General features: G+C 40.9%; 1 protein-coding gene across 1 annotated transcript in view; it reads left to right on the forward strand.

Moving 5' to 3' along the window:
* astn1 (astrotactin 1) overlaps positions 1 to 23,622 on the forward strand; it is a 412,066-nt gene that overhangs the window by 95,551 nt on the left and 292,893 nt on the right. Inside the window, exons 6-8 of the mRNA XM_061043889.1 lie at positions 12,181 to 12,330; positions 14,048 to 14,197; positions 18,574 to 18,741. Coding sequence (XP_060899872.1) covers positions 12,181 to 12,330; positions 14,048 to 14,197; positions 18,574 to 18,741 — 468 coding nt within the window. The remainder of the gene's footprint in view (positions 1 to 12,180; positions 12,331 to 14,047; positions 14,198 to 18,573; positions 18,742 to 23,622) is intronic.

Genomic DNA, 23,622 nt, shown 5'->3' on the forward strand with positions numbered 1-23,622 from the left:
TATGACAAATTGATGAAAGAGTCGAGCAGTCTCAGGCCATGTTTTTAGACAGAAATTATGGCACAGTCAAAAAGCAAATGGCAAACACCTTTGTGATTGCTTTGTTCTGTTACAACCCCTGTCGTGACTTGACAATATTAAGAGATGAACGTTTTGCATGTAACAAAACTCCTCTTGGCACTTTCATAACGATCAGGTTGCTATGGAGCGGTATGGTCTGGAATTAAATGTCTTACTTTAGTCGGGAAATGATCTTAGTGTGCCCTCATTGCACATGTGAATGCAAGGTTACAAGGTAGACTATGTATATCCCTGGTCTATGTAGTAATAGTGTTGGGTTTTACCACATGGTTGTTGGAGATTAGTTAAGTGAAAAGGATCAGCAAACCCTCGAGGCCATTCATTCTCAGACTGTGGTACTCTAGGGCTACTTCTTGGATAACACTTGGAGCCTTGCCGTTTTCACATATGCACTCCTCGAAATATCGAAATAACTTCACATATGCTGCTGATCTGGTTGTTTTCATATGCTCCTCACAGCGGGAGACTATCCGTGCGGGGGGTCTACTGAGGTAAGACGAGAAATAAAAAAACTATGCAGAAGTAGCGGATGAAGCAACAGAGTCCGCTATATTTATTTATTTTAATTTAATGTATTTATTTATTAGCACACATATAAGTATTTATTTATTAGCACACATATAAGAATACATCAAATAGGATTAACAAAAATATAAAAGGTGTGTCAGGATAGGTCAAGAAGCCAACAGGCTTATACAAGGGACCTCACCTCTACAATGATACAATGCTATAATGAGAATATTTGCCCTTATACCGATGCTATGTGTAGTTCAACAGAACCCCACTATCAACAAAAGAGTGGAGAACAACATACTGATGAACAGAAAACATAATGCAGCCGTTTAATTACGTGCATGAAGATTGTAGCGGTCACATGCAGACAGTCTATGCACCGTGCAGCAGTCACTGTATATAAACATCACTTCCACCTCCTATTGGCTAGAGGTGAATTCTCCAGAGAATATCCTGCGGTTTTCTCACATCAGCTCACTCGGACTCTCTGTGGAAAAAAAATACTCGGAGTCTGGCAGGAGAACCTCAGTGTGAAGGTTGAGTGAAAATACAGCTGTTAGCGTGGCAAATATCAGGACTTTTTCAGGACTTTTCTGCAAGTGTGAAAGCCTGATCTGATTTAATCTGCAAGTGGTGACGTTAGCAGTGCCAGTGAAGCTTTGGCACCCCCAAGCACCAGACAAAACAAAACAGGAAGTATGACTTGAGTTACATCAAGTTTCTTTTTTGGAGTGGCAGAGAGAATGAGCCCTGGCTGCAGTGCGTGGTGTGCGGTCAATAACAGCAGTCAATAGTGAATAATATTCAGATCAGGAATACAATTGCCTCCAGTGTATACAGAACATGTAGTTAAAAAGCCCTTTGCTACTGTATTTCATCGTTGGTCATAATGGCAGCACTTGGAGAGCCAAATGTTTTCTGAGGTGGTGCTCATTGTGAAAGTTTGAGAACCTCTAAGGTGTAAGGGATACTTTGGTGGTTATCTTACAATTTCAAGAGATGGACTTAAGGTTGCAAAATGTGCTTGGACACAGTTTGCTCATTGTCAAACCCTTTCAGTGAAAACGATGCATGATCACACACTGTGTGATCAGTACTTGTTCATCTCTGTTTGCCTTAAATGTAACATTTTTCTACAGATATATCTGAGGAACCTGTCTTTTACAGTTATTTATAACATTCACAAAGTAAACACTGAAGAGGCTCTGATTCTCTTCATCGTTCTGTTTCTTTTAAAAAAGGGTAAAAGTTTGAGAAGACTCTTGATCTACTGATGCTGCAGCTTCATACTCAGAAAATGAACAATAAAAGAAAGGTGCCAATTTATTAATTCAGTGAAATAAATTGTGATTCTTTTTTTACTTTGTCTTCAGCGATGAAGAATAGGAAGTTAAATTCCCTGCACAGTCATTATCAACGTTGTATCTTTGGTATATGAACATAGAAGGATTCACTGCCTGATGCACTTATCTAACAGACACACACACAGACGCGTATACACTTGCTTTTGAAATATCAGAGCTTCTAGGCGCAGGTTAGTATTCTCCGAAGCCAGCTGCATAGGAATGAGGCTGTCTAAGCAGGCAATTAGATCTGCTCCTTGCAAATCTGAGTCTCTGTTGTTGGAGTTTCCAGTCAACTATTTTCATCTTTGTCATAAAATATGCACAGACAGAGTTACTGTTAGTTCTCCCAGGACAACTTCTGTGTGTGTCTGTGTGTTGAGGAGGAGGAGGCAGGTGAGGTAATGACTCTTTCCCTCTTTGCTGAAGATACCCAAACGCCTCTCCTCACTCCATATGTCGACACAGTTAATGGACTCCAGAGTTACCTCGAAAGCAAATGAAGATGACAGAGTCGGGCTGCTACGCAGGGAGCGCACCAGAGCGGTTTGGGGTTTGACTAACTTCATTATTATTATGGTCTGCATTCGAACCTGAACCGGCGACCCTCAGTTACCCAAACAAATTCCCTACGGGGTGAGCTTCTGTCACCACCAAATTATGGGATCAAAATTGGTCAACTTGTGTCCTTTTTAGACTTAATATTAGTTATTTTGATCAATATTTTATTTTAATCTAACCTGCAGTGGTTTGGGGGCGTCACTGTGGTGCAGTGCTTAGCGCTGCCGTAGGGGAATAATGGATCTTAATTCTTATGGTTCAGATCAAATCACTGATTTTGTCCTGGATAAGATCGGTTTTCAGCAAAGAAAAAGAAAAGTTATTCATTATATATTGTTTGAAAATCTGAGTAGTAATACAAAAAGCTGAATGATTTCAGTAATAGTGTAAGTTACCCGCAATAAAACACTTCAACATCACCAACACAAAGTAGAAATATTTTGGTGAATGACAAATTTTCTGAAATCTACAAAAAGACAGGCTGTTAAGGCTGATGAAACAAACAGGGAGCGTTTGTTTAGGGTGTTACACAATCATTTAAGGGGGGGGACAGTAGGTCTGCAACATAACATAAAAAGAGAACTGTTTCCTCCCTGGTCCCTTAAACCAAATGCTGGACCAAATTATAGAATTTAAACAACAGTGATTTATTACAAACAAAGAAAATGAAACATCACAACTGAGGCAAAATTGTCTCGGGGTGAACAAAAGCACAATTAAGAAACAGAACCAATGACCTCCTTTTATGACACTAACTTACCTGAACACACAAAGTAAACCAAAAGACAAGAAAGTCCCTAACCTAACCAGAAAACTGATGTTCTGCTGTTCTACTGCTTCCAAAAACTGAAAGATTTAAGCAAAAACAGGTTATCAGTACTAGAAAATCTAACACTAAATCTCAAAGTTGAAAACAACACAGGCCAAGGTTTAGAGGCCAAGGACAGATGACATCGCTGCTACAGTATTTACCATTGTAGTCGGGTTCAGACTGTTACGGCCAATTTTCAGTTCAAAATTGTCTTAGCTATGAGCTGTCTCTGCTTGCCCTTGAACATATAGATGAGAATCACTGGAGTTCTTATCTAATAAAAATGAGTCATTTAAATGACTCCTGCTCTGATTCATATCACATTTATTTCTGAGTTGAGAACTACAGATAATGATATCCTCTGGAGGACTTAGTCACAATCAATGTTTCATTTTTTCTCCCTCCAACCTGTTGAATGAGTGTTTGCTTTTCTCCGGTGCTTTTTCCTATTCAATGAACAATTGTTTCATTTTTGATAATGGTTGGGTTCTATTGGGCTACATTTGTACTACAGGTTTGAGTGACCCAGGTTAGATTTTTTTTTGCACATGCAATATGTGACCCAGATCTAAAAATGTTACGACAGAATGAACATCACAACTCAAATGGAAAGAGATCTTTTTGGGTCACTTTCATAAATCAAAAACAAGTAGGATCTTTTTCAATGTGACCTGAATCTGAACAGCGAGGTATTGGATGTGACGTTGACGTTACTCTTGAGTTACACTCGTCATAGTTCTGCACTGGCAGAAGGGGCAATGGGGGGGGGGGGGATACAGAATCTGATCAGAATCTACTTCTCTGTCCTGTGTTGGGAGGGTTTTATTCAGGAGAAAATTACAGAAACAGATACATCCAACTAATATTACACTGAGGATTGCTCCAGCAGGAAGGATGTAAATATTTGCATACAATTATAGCTTCATTAAAACAGATGTTTAAATCCGCATCTACTAAAGCATGGAAGTTAAGAGTTGAATAAATGTAAAGAATCACCTAAAGGATGAGAAGATGATTCATAAGAAACGGCAGTAAAGGAAACAGATGGAGTGGAATAATAACATCTAAATTAGTGAATTTGAATTGGTTTATTTAGGACGTTTCCTCCACAAAGTCCTCCTCACTACTCCTATCAGTTTTACACCTGAGGAGCTCTCTTAAGGGCTAAGACACTTTGTGAAGAACTTTTATCTTTACAAAGATATAGTCTTAACTTTGAGGGAAAAATCTTAGTAAATGTCCTGATTCTAAGAATTTTCTTAGAATTTTGTCACTAAGAGCGACTGCTTTTTAATATTTTCTAATATGACTTGACAGTGGGCATCCACTTTTATCCAAATAAAATTATGAAATGTTAAATGCTTAAGCCAGAAAAATGTATCAAAAGGTCTTAAAATGCATCAGAATGCAGGAAATGACATCTACTCGAGGACCCCCAGACCCCCTTAATTAAATCCTCCCTCACACTTTTTTATGCGTGTAATGCCCATGCTCTGTAGTGCTCTCTACACAACACCCTTTTTTTGTTTTCTTTTTTATTAGCGGTACTTTGCTTGCTTAGCATGCTGGGTTGTGGGTTGATGTCCTGCTAAGGGGGCTGCTTTGTTTTTTTAAAAGCTACAGCACCTCCTGGCTCGTGTTTCATGAAGAAGGCTGATGAATACCTGCTGTGTTAGATTTAGTCCTAATTCACCAGGAAAAGCTGTTTTCTCCTCACAAAGCCGGGCAAGGATTCCGCCGTTATATTTCAACGCCATGCCTCTGTGATCAAACTGAACTCATCGTAAGCACCATGCTGAACCCGTGACACCACAGACTTGTTTTTGGGGATGTATTTAAAACAAAACTTTCCTCTAATTGGACATTTTAAAAACCTTGAATCCAACAGATTAGTTATCGTAGCTGTTTGAGCTATTTAAAAATGTCGACTTTTATCTAGCAGCACAAATGTTATCTGAATATATTCATGCTGCAGAACTCTCTGATGGGTCAACTTGCACTCACCTTCGTAGCTGTAAGGTACATTTTCTCTTAAGTGCTTCCCATAATACTCTTCTTCTTGTACATCACAGGCAGGCACATGCTGTTTGCACTTTGACCCACTTTAAGGTATTTCTGTGCAGCACTGTTACACTACAGCCAACACTTCTTTTATCAGCTCTCCTCTGTGAAGCCTGTGCAGCCTCAAAGCCGTCCTTGACAGCACTTCTCTGTACATGTACTTGGAGAGCCTCTTAAAAGCGTCACTTCATGTGGTTGCTAGATTTTTTAATTTCACCCAAATAACAGCTGGTTGGGATCGGCAGAACTCGGCTTTAAAGCTGAAGTTCCCTTTTTCAGTTGATTAAAAGTTTCAGGAAATATATATTGAATGCTCTGTTTAATTACATAAAAATATATATTTTTAAAAACCTTCCAAGGCATCAAAAACACCTTGTTCAGTGGTATTGTTTTTTAGGAGGTCTGAGCTCAGCTGATAAATATGGAGCAACAAAGTTTCTCTTTTGGTTGATGTGTTGGTTGATGGAAGGGAAAGTCAAAGCCAGGAGACTGGAGTTTGATGCATTCATGCATACAGATGTCAGTTACGTCACAAGGTAGCTTGGTACCTTGAACTATCCAAAGCCTATCCATCCATCCCTGCAGTTTCTTCATTCAGTGTGTTTACATTCTAGGCTTGTCATACATCATTTTGACTTTTGACTTTTGACAGAAGCTTCAGTGTTTATCCAGCTCTGCATGGGTCTGTAAACCTTTCTGTGTTCTAACCTCTCTCCATTTTTCAAAAGCATCTCCAATATTGATCCTAGTTTGAGCACGTTTCTGCTCGTGGAGTTTATTAGAAACATGCATAGTCTTTTTAGGTCGGGTACAATCACTTCTATCTGAATCACTTCTATTCCCCACTTCCATCGCTGCAACACCTGTTGGTTTGCTGTTTCCAAGGGGTGTCCAAAACTGTGGCGTGGGGGTGCCTTGAAACCGCCTACCTTCTCTGCTCCAAACAAATACAGACCATTCAGGACCAGAATCTGAACTTCAACATGTTTCCTTAATGCCTGATGATAAAGTACAGTCATTTGATAATTTAATTCAGAGATATCTTACATCTTGCTCCTTTAAGCTCATGTTGGTCTCTATGTAAAGGTGAGAAAGATTTATCCATTGAAGACCATGAATAGGTGCAGAATTCAAATGAAATGGATCAAATTCATCAGGACATATTTAAGTGTTGACCAAAGTGGTGGGCACACGGACCGACCAATAGAGTGATGTTAGTAGCATGGCTAAGACTTGTTTTTACTTCACTAATATCAACTGTATAATATCCACTTTTTATTGTTAACTATTGGTGAACATAAAAGCATTGTGACACAATACCTGTCTGCTTTAAAATAAATATCTATAACATACATAATTAAGACAGAAGCATATAGATTACGATCATGAGCTTCCAAAAACTACTGCATCAGAATCTGACTATAATTCATAAAGAGACTTGTTTGATAAGAGACGGTTATAAATGATATCACAAGGATGAGGTCCTCTTCAGAAGGTTTTGACGCACTTAAATATATGACGTGTTACATGTTGTTACATATTTGATTTGCCTATATGGACGTCAAACACTGTCCCAGTTTTATAAATGGTTTCTGTGCTGCTGTCATCTATCTGGCCTGGATCTGACAGTTACTTACAGTCTGTTCCTGCTCTTTATTTCTGCTGCTTTAGCTTAATTAATTCCTGCAAATGAGTCCATACTCTCACTGGACTGACTCAGTCTAAAAAAAACACACTGTTAAAGAATCTGTGTCTAAATCCAGGACATAATAACTGTATTTTTCTCTATAATGCCAGAGAATCTCATCCACAAAAGCATGGCAGGTTTAGCCAACGCTCTTTTGTTCCTCTAAAAGCTTCACAGGCTCCCTTCTCTGAACCTGTTGACCCTGAATCAGGACATATCTGTCATGTTTTCACATAGCGTAATAACTATTCAACGCTCAGCAAATGTTTTCCAATTTTGCCTCTAAAACTACATTGCTCATAAAACATTGTATAAGTACTCATAGTCTGGCATTGAAAATAGTTCAGCTTCTTTCAAAAGCTTTGTTTTTATTGTTGGATCTGGCACTCACCAGGGAAAATATTTTAAAGGAGTCTGCGTCGTTACTTCCTATGTCATGTCTTGCTTCCTATGAACCCCCCCCACCTCTCTCCCCTCCGACATGAATAGTCTCCTGCTGTGAGGTGCGTGTGTGAACAAGCAAGTCAGGAAGATTTCAGCAGTAGTACACCTGAAATTTTCAGGAACTTTTCAGGTGTTTATGTGTGAAAACAGCTTGAGAAGGGCAGGACTGTTTCTGATTTTGTTGGATGATCTCATGATGTTGTATTGTAGTTTTTAGTATAAGTTGGAGAGTAGTAATACGAATACTGTATAAGACATGGACGTTGCGTTGTGTGCTAAGCGATGCTTAACCACTAGAGGGCGCTGTTAGGTTACTTACAGTGTGACGTGTATCTGTAGAAGAAGCTTTCAATCACTGCAGATTGAGGAAAACATGCCGGGCTCACCGTCTTTATTCATTTACCAGATCATAAATACTCCACATCAATACATGACAGACGTGCTGTCAGTGAAATCCCTCTTTGGTTTCTGAAGAGGCGTCATCGATGGTGGTCGCCATGTTGGATATTCTGTCTTTTGTTAAGTCTAGAAACAGCTGCAGTGGTTAGCGCTGTTGTCTCACAGTGAGGAGGTTCCTGGTACGAATCTCCGCCTGACAGGAGCCTCCCCATGCATGTGTTGGTTCTCTCCAGGTACTCCAGCTTCCTCCCACAGTCCAAAGACATGCTCGTTAGGTTAACTGGTGACTCTAAATTGGCCGTAGGTGTGAAGTGTAGCTGGTTGTCTGTCTCTATATGTCAGCCCTTTGATTGACTGACTGCCGAACAGTCCAGGGTGTACCCCGCCTCTCACCCAATGACATCTGTGGCTGTGGCTCAGTTGGTAGAGTTGACCCCTCTCAACCGAAAGGTCAAGGGTTCAATCCCCAGCTGAGCAACATGTCTGATGTGTCCTTGGGCAAGACACTTAACCCTGCATTGCTCCCGCTGCTTCTTCAGTGGCAGTGTATGAATGTATTAGTGTTGTACTTACTCTCTGATGTACGTCGCTTTGGATAAAAGCGTTTGCTCTGTGAATTGTAGAATGGATGGATGGATGTAAAAATTGGCATTTTAATATGGGATCCAATGGGGAGTCCTTTGCTTTTGCAGGCAAGCCTCAAGTGGACACTCGAGGAACTGCATTTTTTACAGTCCTGCATTTGCTTCTTTTGTTTGCCATTTGTAAATAAAACAGAACAAAACACTGTCATTAGAGCTGTGGGCAACGATTTACTGTAACAGTCACAAATCAAAATAAGAGGAAATACATTGTATTCCAATCGGTTAATTAAAGGCACTAGACACCTACTTTTTTGTCTTTGTGTCACATGTTGTTAGGTTGTGCGTGCATGATGTTTGAAGAAGTGGCTCAGTTCCCCTCTCTTCTGCACGGGGGGATCTCATTTGTCCTTATTTCAGAGTTTCTCTCGCACATTGACTTCTGTTGCCGTGGATTTTGTTCCCTGCCAGTGAACATTTCTGGGGGAATATTGTGCAGTGATTATTGCTTTATTATTAAATCAGCCATGTGAAATGCGGAAACAATGGTGTCATCAAAAAAAAAGAAAAAAAAGCCTTCCCACTTGTGAAGTAAAGCAACACCAAGGTCTGTGCTGTCAGATAGTCATGGCTGCCAATATTATTTACACAACACATTCATATCTTCAGTGTGTATTGTTCTGAAACCAACAATATGAAAAGCTGATGAAGCTGCTGTCATGAAAAAAAGTCCTTCCCGGTTTGTCACATTGACATTGCTGCCAACTGTGTTTTCATTCTCCCATTTTTTTATTTTTTTTGCTGAGGGATCCTCTCCAGTTTAATCAAACACTGCGTCTTGGTTGGGGATTTTTAAAGCTCTTGTCACTGAGCAGCGTTAGCGTGAATTTGATTTCAGTTCACATGCATCCCGCCGAGCCAGCAAATCTTTGCTGCTTTGATGGATTTTCCCCCTCACTTTGTTATTCACAATCCGCAAACACTTGTAAGACAAGCTTCAATACATGCCCTCTAAATATAGCTAATGCCTCTTAAAAGATACACCCTCGCTGAAATGCATTTAATAAATGTTGTAGTGTAAAGGGATTTTGTTTTTAACAAACGGTTTTTTTTATTACTTGTGTTTACATCTGTGCTCATGCTTAAGATCTTAATGTAAACTTAAGACGGCAGACCTCAGAGGTGCCTTCCTCTGCCGTGTTTTTCCTTTTCTTACATTGTAGCCTCAGACAGACATTTACTGTCTAATAGCAAAATGGAAGAAGGAAAAATATATAAATGGAGACGGAGCACATTAAAGGCGTCGTATGTGACATTGAAAACATTAATATAGCAGATATGAAATATATCCAATCACCAGTGAGTAATGCCTTTCTAAAAAGGAGTGAAGTCAGTCTCCGTCTTGGCCCTCATCTTATTTGTGTTTTGCACAGAGGCTCAGGGACATTGTTACTAGAGGCGTGATTGTACTTTTTTTATTAGCAACAGTACAATTCAATGAGAACAGACAGACTTTCCGCACAACAGGTATAAAATACATCAATGAAATAAGGAACCAAATCAACTTTAGAGGAATATACCTGTAGAAACAGCTGAACTCGGTCTACACACCAGCTCCCAATTTCCACTTACTCCCTCCATGCCGCGGTAGTTGTACCGGGACGTGTCTTGTTGTGGCCGCCGCAACCAAACGTCAAATAGCACTACATAAGGAAGTGTGAGCTGCTACTGAAAGCTGCCATACTATTGCTGTATGTGCTGCTTTGATAAAGACTATTCTCTTCTTCAGGATGGTTCAGGACAGTTGTCTTGACTACGGTCAACTCAGGGTTAGTTTTCATCGGGGGTGAGGGGGTGGGGGTAGCAGAGAAAAATCTAACCCATGAGCCCCCGCCATCTTTTGTTATTGTTTTGATTGAGAGCCCCCTGGTGGCTGAATTTACATAGTGTGCCTTTAAAGTACATGAACATGTAAATCTGACAGATCAAAGCCAAAGGTCCCCTGGCAGGTTGAATATACACATGGTGTACATATCAACTGAATGAAAGGGACGCCATACTTCATGTTTAAACATGAATTCTGTTCCTTTATTTCGCATTCCATTTTTTTGTAGGTTGGCATTTTTCCTGGTAACACAAATACAAACACACACACACACACACACACACACACACACACACACACACACACACACACATAAACAAGAGTCATGTGTTTATTGTCCACCAATAGACCACAGCCATGTATGAGTTGAATGTGGTTCCATGTTCATATAACCTTGATGTTTCCATCTCACACACAGTATGCATGTCATCCACATTTCAAACAGATTCCCAGATGTCCCCCTTTGTATCAGAATACCTGATCACACTAAATGCACTGCCCCCTGCTATCAATTTAAAACTGTCTTAGAGGAACTTTTTCCACATTGAGATGAGCCACATTTTGTTCGAGACATGAAAAGATGACCGGTCATTCCCTCTGTCATTCATTAGATTTGAAAAGTATTTGTTAATAACTTACTGAATACCAGATTTAGGGCTTTAACTTTTTATTGGATTTCCTTTACTGCTCCAGTGATCCAACAAAACCAGTGATTAAAAGAAGTAACCTTTGAGTCATTATTAAAGAGGAACTCTGTATTTTTTTTAAATCCAAATTCAGGTCAGTACATGGTCGTAAATTATCTTTGTACCATGAAGATTTATTAATTTTTTACTTACAAGTCAGTCTAATTTATTTATGGTACCTGGTAAGTGGTTTCATACTCTTTCAATATTATTATTATGGATTATTTTTCAGTAACAACACTCACTGTGAAATGTTCAGAAAACCATGAAGTTTTTTCTGAATGCTTCAAAGGAAAAGTCAATGCATCCCTTCGCTTAATAACTCAATCAGTTACAAAAGATGTGTCAAACTCTTCTTCATGAGCATTGTGTACACATCTGCAGCCACTTCTGCCAAGAAGTTTGGTCAGACTTCATTTAAATTTTTTCTTAGGACAACCTTGCAGCTTTTTGGTTTTCAAGCCTTTGTATGCAATTTGAAAAGTAAAAAAGCAAGAGTGGCTACTTCTTAAAAGAACAAAATGTGAAAGCCACTTCCCTAATATGTGAACTTGACATCATTCACATTTAAGAATGTGCTCGTCTAGAGGAGTGCATGCATCACCTCTTCTGTTTTTCATGTGTGGCTGGTTTACAAAGTGGAAGACTTGCTCATGCACAATGAGTGAATGTGCAGAAATTTGTGCCAGTAGGCGAGCCATCCAGTGATTTCATTCTTACTGACTGATTGGACGGGATTATTACAGCCCACCTCTGGCCAATGATGCTTGATTTTTTTTTTTTTAAAAGCATCTCATTTATTGATGGTTTAAAATACGGCCTGCCCTTCACTCATGTGAGGTGTGGTATCTGGAATAGTGAAATGAGATGCAGACTGTCAAATGAAACCATGTTCATTACAACACATCTCATGTGTTTGATAACTTTCCTTAAACATTAGTGAACACTTCAGTTATGGATCAGATAGAATCCTTTTACATTACATCGAGCATTGTCTGCTCCGCCCATGGCTGCCCTTCCCCTAACGTCTCTGTGAGGCCGAGTGGATCCAGAACTTTTCCCTTTTCTACCCCCTCATTGTCGGTGTTTTTTTTTTTTTTTTTTTTTTTCTCTGTGTGAATTCAACAGCGGGTTCAACTTTCTTGAACCCAGACGGGGACTCTGGGACGGAGGCAGACAGCGAGCCTCACCTGGCCTTTTACACCGACCCAAACCGCAGCCGTCGCCGGAGTCGAGGTATGAGAAATGGTAACGCCAACAGCGCGTGGGGCTCAGGGGGTAAGGAGGACTCGCACACCTACAGACAGTTTTTCTCCCGCCGTCTGATGGTATTACCATCGCCACGACGCATGACAAGTAACCTTTGCAGTGCAAATAGCAGATGGATTGCTCCAGTGTTGTGTGTGTGCAGCTGGTCTCGACTCCTGCAAAAACATTGTACATAGACTCTGTGTAAACGGTATGTTGTGTATTTACATATGTGTGTGTAGTGTTTCTACAGTCAGCATGTAACACTGATCTCAGTGCATCTGCATACTATCTTGTTGACTGAAACCAAACAAGACAATGAGATCAGAGGTTTACCGAGCAGAATATTTTGGGATACTGATTGTGACTCATGACGTGAACAAACGCTGGATTGTGAAATAATATTACACACAAATATTATTTCTGAAGAGTATCGTGTGCAAATGCTGTCAAAGTGAAGTGGTGCAGCATGCTTTATCTGTCGGCATGCCATGTCCCTGCAGATTTGATGTACAGTAATGGGGGTGTGGAAGAGAGACATAGAGAGAGAGAGGGGGAAAATAAAGACACAATGCCCTCAAAATAATAGCTGCTGTCAGAAGGCGTTACAAGCCTTTACAACACCTCCAAGCCAATTACTCCCCCGTCATGTGCACAGGTGGCACAAACACGGCAAAGCCCTCCAGAAGTGCAGCCAACACCTTTAATTAGAGCTCCAGAATAGAATAAAAGTAAAGCCGCCCGAGCTATGTTGTTTAGATCCAGAGGAGAGGGTGATTCATGGAGCGTGACAGGAGTGTTTTCTTCAAGTCGAGGGGGGGGGAAAGGAGGACAATTTTTTTTGAAAAATATTCCACATTGATTGAACGGTCAAATGTCAAATGTGTAAAAAAAATATCACAAAAATATCAGATGGCAAAAAAAAAAAAAAAAGGTTGAGACTTTATGCCCTGCATCCCGTTTCTGGGTAAGTCAAGGTGATTAAATAAAAAGCGACTTCATACATAATGCGATAGGTCAGCTTTCTACTTTGGCTTTTTGTTTAAAGGATCGCCTCGGGGACAGCTCTTTTTGAATGAGAAAGTTCCGCCAGACCAATTTAAAAGTGACAATGTAATCTAGAGTTATCCTGTCAGCGACAAAAAACAAAGTTTGAGCGGCTTGATCCAAGGTCACAGTGGCTTTGTGTGTGTGTGTGTGCATATACGAGGTCACATTTAACACTTTCTGTATTGCACTCTGGAGTAAAAGAGATAAGGGAAGCGTTCTGGCTCATGCAGAGAGACAGAGAGAGAGAGAGAGAGAGAGAGAGAGGTAGAGAGAGAGGGGAAAATAACAACCTCTGAACCATTTTTATTTAGGCCCATGTCTCTTTTTTTTTCTCCCACATCCCAGCGTTGATGTTAATACCCTTCAAAGGTAAACCTTATTTCTGTGCCGCTGAGCTATGCCTCGCCTAAACCTCCCAAAGGCTAGGGGGGTGGTTTGATCCAAAGGTTCCTTTTCATGGGCGCTTAGCCCCTTTTTTTTTTTTTTTTGGGCTTGTTTGTAAAATGACTTCCTGTGTCTGCAGTGTGTGTATATGTTTGTGTGTGCGTGTGTGCATGTATGTTTGTGCTTCTGTTTGGGCTGGGTTGGGACATAAAGCGGTAACTGCTTCACATATCTCCATCATTTGTTGTTCCTGCCACACCCCCGCTCCCTCCCTCCCTCCCTCCCTCCCTCCATGTGCGTTTGTTCTCAGCAGCAGGTTCCCCGCGGAGCCCCATCAATAAGACCACCCTGACTCTGATCAGTGTCATCAGCTGCGTGATTGGCCTGGTTTACTCCTCGCACCTCGCCTGCAGCCTCGCCGTCCGGGTGATCCTACATGTGCCAGAGCACCTCATCGCTGACGGTAAGACTGACACCCGCTTCACCACACACACACACTCACACACACACTGTGGGCGCTCAAAGCCCCCGGGGGTCTGAGCTGGCATTTTTCTCTCCCTCTCACCGGGAGTTCAGTTGTCGTTTCTCTCAAACAGAGCACTTTTGTTTTTGCAGTCGAGCTGCCGATTTCGCTTTGCACTCTTGCAAAGACAAAGGTAAATGCCAGGTCAAATAATACCCCCCCCCCTCCCTCCACGTTTCCTCGTGTGAGACCACATAGCAAATGTGCCCCCAAAGCACCAGAGCATGTTGAGGCCAGGTCACAGTGACCACCCGCAGCAAGCCCTCCATCACTCTTCCCCCCTTGTACTTTCTGAAATGTTGAACCACCTCGCTAATGAATTTCAATGTAGCACCTGCAGGAAAAAAAAAAAAGAAAGAGCACCGCAGGGTGGCTGGGGCACCGGCTCCTGCTGGCTCGTTGCCATTTTTCAAGTGTCACAGGAGTGAGCTGGCAGTCCAGATATATTATAGACTGTGACTAGGCTCACTCATCTATCATCTGCAGGTCTGATTTGATTCTGCTTTCAGGAGGTATACACAGGGCTACTAGGGAGAGATTGAAATTCCAGGGAGGCGTCCGGGGAGGGGAACTTTGAAAGGGGGAGATGAAAGATGGCCAACTTGCCTGTTGAATTACAAAACCGGGATCGATTTGAGAATGTTTCCATAAATGTCTCCACAATCTTATCAGACTTGATTCGATGTCACGGCGAATCAGATGAAAATCTTGATTCGACCACTGGGGAGAGAAGCTATTAATGCCAGCAGCTGTGCACGGGTCTGCCTTCAAATACCGGGAAGGAAAAGCACGTTTCTCCTCGCACCCCGACATCAGGGGAAGTAATCCTCTGCAGTGTTTGCCTGTTTACAGGATACAAATATCTATTCAAGGTAGATAACAAGGGAAAGAACGCACTGTCCTGATATAGAAATGTGGCTGGACATTATCATCTTTCGTCTTTCATAAAGACATCTGTGGCTTTTTCTTAGGGGAGTAAAAATTCCATCTGGTCATCGACTGGGGGGGGGAGGGGGCTTGCGATGTAAAAGCACTTTGAGTAGAAAAGCGCTGTATAAGCTCAAGTCCATTTCCCACCTTTGAATGAAAACTAATCCACAAAGAAAGAGACAAAAGGAAGGTTTCAGTGACAGATTATCTTTAATGTTTTCTTTTCTATTTCATAGAAACATTACCATTGTTTATGTGTTAAAGGTATAAACCAATAATGAACACAAACAGTAGAAGGTGATGAGCCTTATTTAAACACAGCAGTGCACACCAGTGAGAGCCGAAGACATCATCAAATTGGACATAAAATGTGCCATAAAAAACGGAAACATTCCTGATTGGTGTCACAAGTTCGAGCAATTTAATGTGCCTCCACAATCAAGCAAATAAGAAGAGTGTCCAGCTACGTGCGGCGTGTGCTCTAGTTTTTAAGAGCTCCATCAAAGGGGAAGGCACTAATTAGGGCACGGAGAGTCTGCCAACATGCTGTTAAATCTGCCTGGGTTAGCAAATGCCCAGTGCTCCCCGTGTTTGCAAAAGGACGGGCCTTTGGACGGTGAGTCACAGAGATCACACAGCGGATAACTCTCTCCACTTCAGTTCCACCTGCTGTGTTACCGTGGGAACACTGTCGCCCTGTGATATACACCTGGCTGTCTTTTTTTTAAATCACTGTATCTTTAAAAAAACATTTGACACAGCTGTGTTAAACTCTGATTGGCCATATAGGCTAGCAACTGTATGCTATCCCTCCAAAGGTCATCGTTGTTCAAGAGAACCCAATGTTACTCAGAAAAGCAGATGGTTGCTTTAATCACAGAATCTGGAGGATTGATCAATCCATGTAGAAGAAGTCGGGCAAATTTGACGTTTGTCTGTTTACTGTGGGTGAAAAAAAAGGGGAAGGAGACGGAACAGCGGATAAAAGATCAGACAGAGAAGTCAAGAAAACTGATGACGGCACAAAAAGTAAACACATTACAGAACATGATATGGAATACAGCAGGGTTAAAGACTGGTGAATGGAAAAGATAATATTTTATAGATTCTGACATGACCAGGCAGAAAAATGATTACGGTGCTGATCTGATTCATGTGGATCTGCTCACCGTGCCAGCACTTCAACATAGAGTTTCTTTAATGTCTGATGATATAGTAAGGTCATTGTATCATTAAATTCAGTAAATATCCTCCTTTAAGTGTTTACTGAAAATATATAATCAGCTGATTACCTGAGCAGGAAGTCAGAGGGAGAGGGAGCAAATTTACCCTGAGCTTCGTTTAAATGTAAAAGCCAAATTCCTATTAGCTTTCAACGCAGTTTGTACATTCAGAGGATGTCTTCACATGACATTAGAATATCACACAGGAGTGACATTCATGGACAGATTCCTGGAGAGTTTATAGGAGCAAACTGCAACATGTGAGAAACTGTTAATTAATCCTCATTTGTTACTTCCACTGCTTTTACTTAGAACAGTTTTGAATGACACTGTGAACATGTTTTATTTTTAAAGGTAAAACTGCAGAGTAGTCCACAAAGTTTCAAGTGGGAAGTTTCTGTAAGAGCCTCAACTTTAACCAAGTTACCATCCAGTTACAGTCACCAGGGCTCGTCGCCAATTAGATTAGCCTAAACATAACTGAGTTAAAAGCACGCTGTATGTAAAGTCACTGGCTCAGCAAGAAATGTATGAAAAGGAGAGAAGCTCATAACACAATTTACTGGTACACCAATGTGAAGGACGACAACAAAAACATGTACAGACGCACTCAAATCTTCCATTAGCAACAGTCCAAACTACACGTCCATGTGCTTCTGATATTGAGGACATTGTCTCAGACTTCCTCTCTTTTTTACCCCGGCCATTTTTCATCCAAACATGTCAAATGTGCACATTCAAACCTCTCTTTCCTCCTGGTGCATGTGTTTGTCTGCAGAGCAGCAAAGTGGAAGCATCAGCTGGCTGCCTGCTGTTACTGATAATAACTAAGTGTTAGTCTTTTATTATAAGTGTTGCTTCATTAATCATGTCTCACAGTTTGAATAGTATTATTCATTTTGTGTGAAACAGTCAAAAGGGTTGTCATTTATCCAACTGCTTTAACTTCCAAAAAAATACTTTGGATGCACCGATGTATCAGCTGATCGTCGGTGTATGCAGAAAAAGGCCATCTGCGAATAATGTGCCATACACTGTGTATCAGAGTCCGACAATTTCATGCTGGAAAGCTAGTATACCTAACTGTAGTACAATGGAAAGTCTGAAATCGGGGAGAGAGAGAGCGGGGAGTGACATGCAGGAAAGGAGCCACAGGTTGGATTTGAAACCCAGGCCACCCGCTCAGGGGGACTAGCCTCCGTGCATGGGGCACTATAAGCACTAGGCTACCAGCACCCCAGATTCATTGGGCAGAAGAAGTCACCTATCGGATACACTGCTTTGTTTTCATGGTGAAACGTCTCTGAGAAAGATCAGCGACATGCAGTTTGTAAGACATGTTCGAGAGTCTTTTCAAGATTAGATGGAATCTCGTTGATCGTTGGGGAAACAGAAAAAAGTAATGGAAAAAAACAAAGCATCCCTATCTGAATGGTCACTCCACTTCACATCAGTAACTGTATTTTCAAAACCGCTCCATCTAAGTTAGTGGTTTTATATGAAAGTCGTTTTTTGCTTTTATCAACAATAATTTAAAAACGGCCCCAAAAACATCCTCTGTCCCTGAGTCTCTTGTGCTCTTGTTGTGTTTTGTTCTCTCATTTTTTTTACAAATGCCAACATTTTGAAAAATAAATCAAAAGTCCGTGGCACACTGAAAATAACTTTACTGTATTTTTTTATTGTGAGCGAACAACGCGTTTCGCCTGTAGCTTCCTCAGGTTTCTCACAGCCAAAATGTTGATATGTCAAAATTAACTTTCAAATGTGTTGCAGTTGTTTACTTTCAGGTTTGTATGCTAGCTTTTTCTAGAGCTAATGTTCCTCTTCCAGGGCGTGTCCAGAGGGGTGGTGGGAGGGTAGAATGGGCCCCTCGTTGATATCTAATTGGCCGCCTTGATAGTGTGTCTTTCACATCATTAGTGGGGATAGAAAGAGTACAAAATAAAAACATTGCCTGCATGTGCCCACAGATTTCATGCGCCCCCGGAGGGCCACCCCAGTTAAAAAGTCTGCACATGCCCCTGTCCTCTTCCCCCTGTCATTCTTTTCTGCTTTTCCACCATCCGTACACTCTATTCACTCCCTCTCTCTCTCTCTTAATTTCCTCCACCTGAAGCTCACCTCTTGTTAATCCTTTCCTCTTCCTGTGATCTCCCTCAGGTTCGAGGTTCATCTTGCTGCAGGGGAGCCAGTTAGACGCCTCAGACTGGCTGAACCCAGCTCAGATCTTGCTGTACTACCAGCAGAACGCCAGCGGGCCCTGGGTCAACGAGCTGTGTGGACGACGCCTCCTGGACCCCTGTGAGCACCAGTGTGAGCCAGAGTCAGGTGAGCAAAGAAAACCAAGCGGCAACTTCCTGTGTTGTAAAGTGAAGCCTATGGAGAAGTGTGCACACAATGCAGCAGCTCCCTGAGTGTATACTGGCGGCTGCAAAAAGAAGTGTTGAAATGCTCATTTTGACCACAGAAATATATAGGGGCGTGACTGATCTGACCACAAGCCGGTGCATTGGAGCTGTTTGCCAGGAGGTTAATGCCTGTCTCAGCTCCAACTCTTTGTCTGTAACTACATTGACCCAAAGTTAGGAGGAGATCAAAGAGCATGTCCAGTTTGGCAACAACCACCTCTGACTTTAAAGCTCCAATTCAGTCACTGATGGATTACACCACTGAGACTTCTTTTACACACTGTTAGAGAACAAGAAATAAGAACATCAGTGCAAAATTTTAGCATGATGTTACCATGGAAACCTTACTAATTATAAGTTCAGGAAAACCAGTTGTTAGCGCTCAGGCTCGACTTGCAGTCATCGCTCTGTAAATGGAGAATAAAACTACTGTTGTAAAAATGTTATTGTACAATTTAATTTGTTAGTGCAGTGGCCAGGATGAAGGCATATCCCAGACGTTTTGCAAAAAAGCGACAACACCAATGCCAACTCTAAGACATAAAGATGCTAACAACACGAAACCAATGCTAAATTCATCACATAAAGATGCTAACACCACGACACAAATGCTAACTCTATGACACAAAGATGTTAACACCACAACACCAATGCAAACACCATGACACAAAGATGCTAACACCACAACACCAATGCTAAATCCATGACATGAAGATGCTAACACCACGACACCAATGCTAACTCCATGACACAAATGCATAAAGATCTGCAGCATTGATGAAAAAAGCCACAATACAAATGCAACAAGTCTATTATTGTATTTATTTTTTTACATACTTACCGAGGAATATTCTGGTTTAAACTCTCTTATTGAGAGACATGCTTCTCACACACATAGGCCCGATATACACACATCAACAAACAGGACCTGTGGACATGCGTCAGAGGGCTGCTACACAGGGAGCCTGCCAGAGCAGTTGGGGGTTCAGTGCCTTGCTCAAGGGCATATTGTCAGTAATCTCCAGATACCAGACCAACTTCCATATTTTTCTAGAACTAATATGCAAACATGTCACAGTTGTATAAAATCGTATTTCAAATGACAAACAAGCAACCTAAGAAGAGTTGAGAAATGTAAATTGTAAAAATATATGATTACAAATATTACTACTACAATTACTTTTTACAACAATTGAATAAAATTGGAGACCAGACACATAGAAATGACCGATCAGATGAAAGAAGAAGCCCCTCTAGCTGTTTGCAGTTGTGACCATAACTTTAGTGTGAGGTGCTGCAGAAAACAGACCATCACCACAAGTTGACCTGGTTTTTCTCCAGGCGAGCCGTCTGTAGAGCTGATCAATTAGAGTGCGCGTCAACTTCATTTACACTCCAGGTAACCACAACCAATCCGTTTACGACACCTCTTTCAAACTGGGAGACAGTCTGTGAACTGAGTTTGAAGAGAAACTTTACTGCAGAGAGAAACACATCACTGGGGTAGAGGATATGCAATTAAGATAAAATAGCACATTTACAAATCGTCATCTGATTGTCAGAGTAGAGCCGCCTGCTGAATTTTCTTTCTGCTCTGAGTGATGTCATAATTAAAATTGCGTTCATCGTATAATTTTCTGTTTCAATGGCCTGTACATTTCACAGATGAAAGTAAACACACGGTTCAGGCGCGATTTCACTGAAATGAAATTTAAAAAAAAATAGGATGAAATGAACAAAATACATAATACTATATAACTATAAAAGAGGAAATGCTGAAGTGTGTCTGATTGGTAACACTTTCAATTAAGGTCACAATGTTCACCATTATCTAGATGCTTATTAGCATGCTGATTATTAGCATTCTCGCTGCATATTAGTCAACTCAAAGTTTGACTTCAGTACCCTCCTCATTACTGCTTACTGATAGGAAGTTAGGAAGTTGTTGAACACTAGTTATTATCTTGATATGCTTTCCCTTATAAGGTCGATATAAGCAAAAGCTTTTTGAGCTAATTACTTTAGCTCAAATAGAGTCATCAGACTGCACTGCGAGTGGTTCTAACTCATTTGCTGTCATTTAGTCCATCCATTATGAATCGTTGTTTGAGCTGAACTGGGGGGACGTGCTTAGAACGACCACTGAGCGTAACCACCTTGGCTACGGTGCCCCAAAAGGCTCAGGTGAGAAAAAAAGAAAAAAAAAGCTGTTGGTAAATCTTTTCTCATGGTTTACAAATGGTTGGTATTCTGCAGCATCAGCCTGGAATCTGTTGTAGAAAGACTTAAAACTCAAGGAGCTGGTGTCCTTAAATGTTTTTAAATCTAAATTGAAAGACCTGGAAGCAGATTCTACAGGATGTTGATGCTTTTCGCTCAACTGCTTTAACTACTGACTCACAGATTTGACTCCCAGATGTTTATCTTTTAATGCAACATTTGGTGTTGTTGTAAATTGTACTCTGTTTGTGTCTCTGTCTGTAACTTTGTGTTTTTGCTGCTGCCTGTCTTGACCAGGTCTCCCGTGGAAAAGAGGTTCTTAATCTCAATGGGACCAACCTGGTTAAATAAAGGTTAAATATAAAAAATTAAATAAAATAAAAAATCCTTATGCACTGTTTCAAATCTGTGCCCACTGATTTGAAAAATGTGGACATTGATTGATGAAATAGCACCCACAGTCTGCAGAACATTGCGCACAGATCAGGAAACCGCATGCCCTCAGAATTCATATTTGTAAGACGGGGGAATGGATATGCAAACAGCCTTTTTCCCTTTGAGCCTTGCTGGGATAAGTACTCCGCTATTAAGGCAGAGACACAATTTGTATCTGTTACTTTCAGATAAGTCGATGACGTGTCTGAACAGATAAACTAAACGTGAAGCATGCTGAGGAAAGAAACAGCATGTCAGTCATTTTTGATTGATGCTGGATTCTATACATTTTTCTTTGTGACCTTCAAAGTGAATAAGAAATGTGCTGATTGAAAAATGAAAGAAAGCTTAGCACTAAATTGCGGTGCATGTAGCCTTACCTTGCTCTGAACGGGTAGCTAACAACGGCTTTGCACTTGTTATAAAACTGCTGAAGCTGTGGTTTTGAAGGCAATCACATGGCTTTTATGGTTCCAACTGACAAAATGAAACTTGATGCACAGGGTTAAGCACAAAGACAATCAGACCCCTAAGTCTTGAAAAAAAACATGTCTTAGACCTATAAATCAATTCAATCAAGCATGAAAACTAAAATGCAGAACGTTCAGAAGTTAATATAACCTGAAATAACACACATACACAAACCTAAGATGGGCAGATACTGTACACAATGTTTTATTCAAGCTTCTGACCACATTTAAATTCCACATGATGAGAACAGCACGCTGATAAAACAGAATAGTAGAAGGATTGTGTTGTGTAACAAGCTCTTTATCACTTTCTCTGCCAGTGAATACATTTTGATCTTCCCCGCCACCAAAGAGAGCGGGCGTGTGTAAAACAGAATATTAGAAGACAGATTTTTGTTTTAAGAAGGGAGGAACAATTTAGCCGAGAAAAACAAGTCTTCATATCTGGAAGTATGTCTCACTCCATACAGAGTGCTTTAAGGTGAACCCCCCGTGGTGTCATTATTTTAGAGTTATTGTTCGATGATGTCATTTGAGCCTTTTAATGATTTAAAAAAACACATTTGATGATTTGAATGAATTCCTGTCTTGAATAAGATCTGGTGGGGTGAGGTGATAAAAGTGACTCATTCTGTCTCCCTGTGGAGGTGTTGACTGTACTGACTCTCCTCCCGCACACACACAGAGCGTTCGCTTTAGGGAGAAGATATATAACCGCGCATAACAAAGACCAAGAAGCAACAAAACTTTAAACGAGTTTATTCAGGACAAATGTTTCAACTCTTTTCTTGGCTGCAATCAAAAAAACTTAACTTTTATATACAGTAGAACTCTCGCTACATTTTGTCTTATCTGAGAATAGCTACTGTGTGGGGGTTTTTATACGACACAAAAAAAGTGATGTATTTAGGTTTGCCTTGGCCTTTATAATCAGGGTGTGATGGAAAATAATTGAAGTGCATTTGTGTTTGTCAACCAGGCTTCTGCTTTCACATATCAAATGTATGTATGAGTCAAAGTTCACATGTTCATAACATTAACATGATAAGCATCTGCAACATTATATTCATTAAAAATGTGTTTTGAATTCCCTGTTGGCCCGACTATAAGACCTTTTTTTACCCCCTAAAAAAACACATCTCAAAAAAGTCGAGTAAATGTTCTTGAGCTTGTAAAGCCATTTTCTGGTCTTCAGACTATTTAGAGCTCTAATACACTGCAGGTCACACCTACACATTCACACCCCTTCATACACTGAAGGAAGAGGCTGCTATGTAAAGTGACCATAAGAAGTACGAATCACAATCATACACATGCATACGCCGCAAATGAAGCAGCAAGAGATTAAGGGGTTAAGTGTCTTGCCCAAGGACACATCAGTCATGTAGCTGCAGGACCTGGGGAACGAACCCTTGCCCTTCTGTTGAGAGACGGCCAACTCTACCAACTAAGCCTCAGCCAGGTCGTCTTATATTCGGGGTCTTATACTTATAAATGATGATATACACTAACAACAACAGAGAGAGTCACTTATCTACAGCAAGTGTACCACTCATAACTGAAGATTGCCATTTAGGATCAATTTACTAGAGGAGGATCTGCACCTGCTCTACCTGCGGACATAATGCTCTGCAGGTGGAGGTAATCAGAGAGAGAGAGAGAGAGAGAGAGAGAGA

The sequence above is a fragment of the Labrus mixtus genome, chromosome 8, assembly GCF_963584025.1.
Source record: "Labrus mixtus chromosome 8, fLabMix1.1, whole genome shotgun sequence".
Taxonomy (NCBI): domain Eukaryota; kingdom Metazoa; phylum Chordata; class Actinopteri; order Labriformes; family Labridae; genus Labrus; species Labrus mixtus.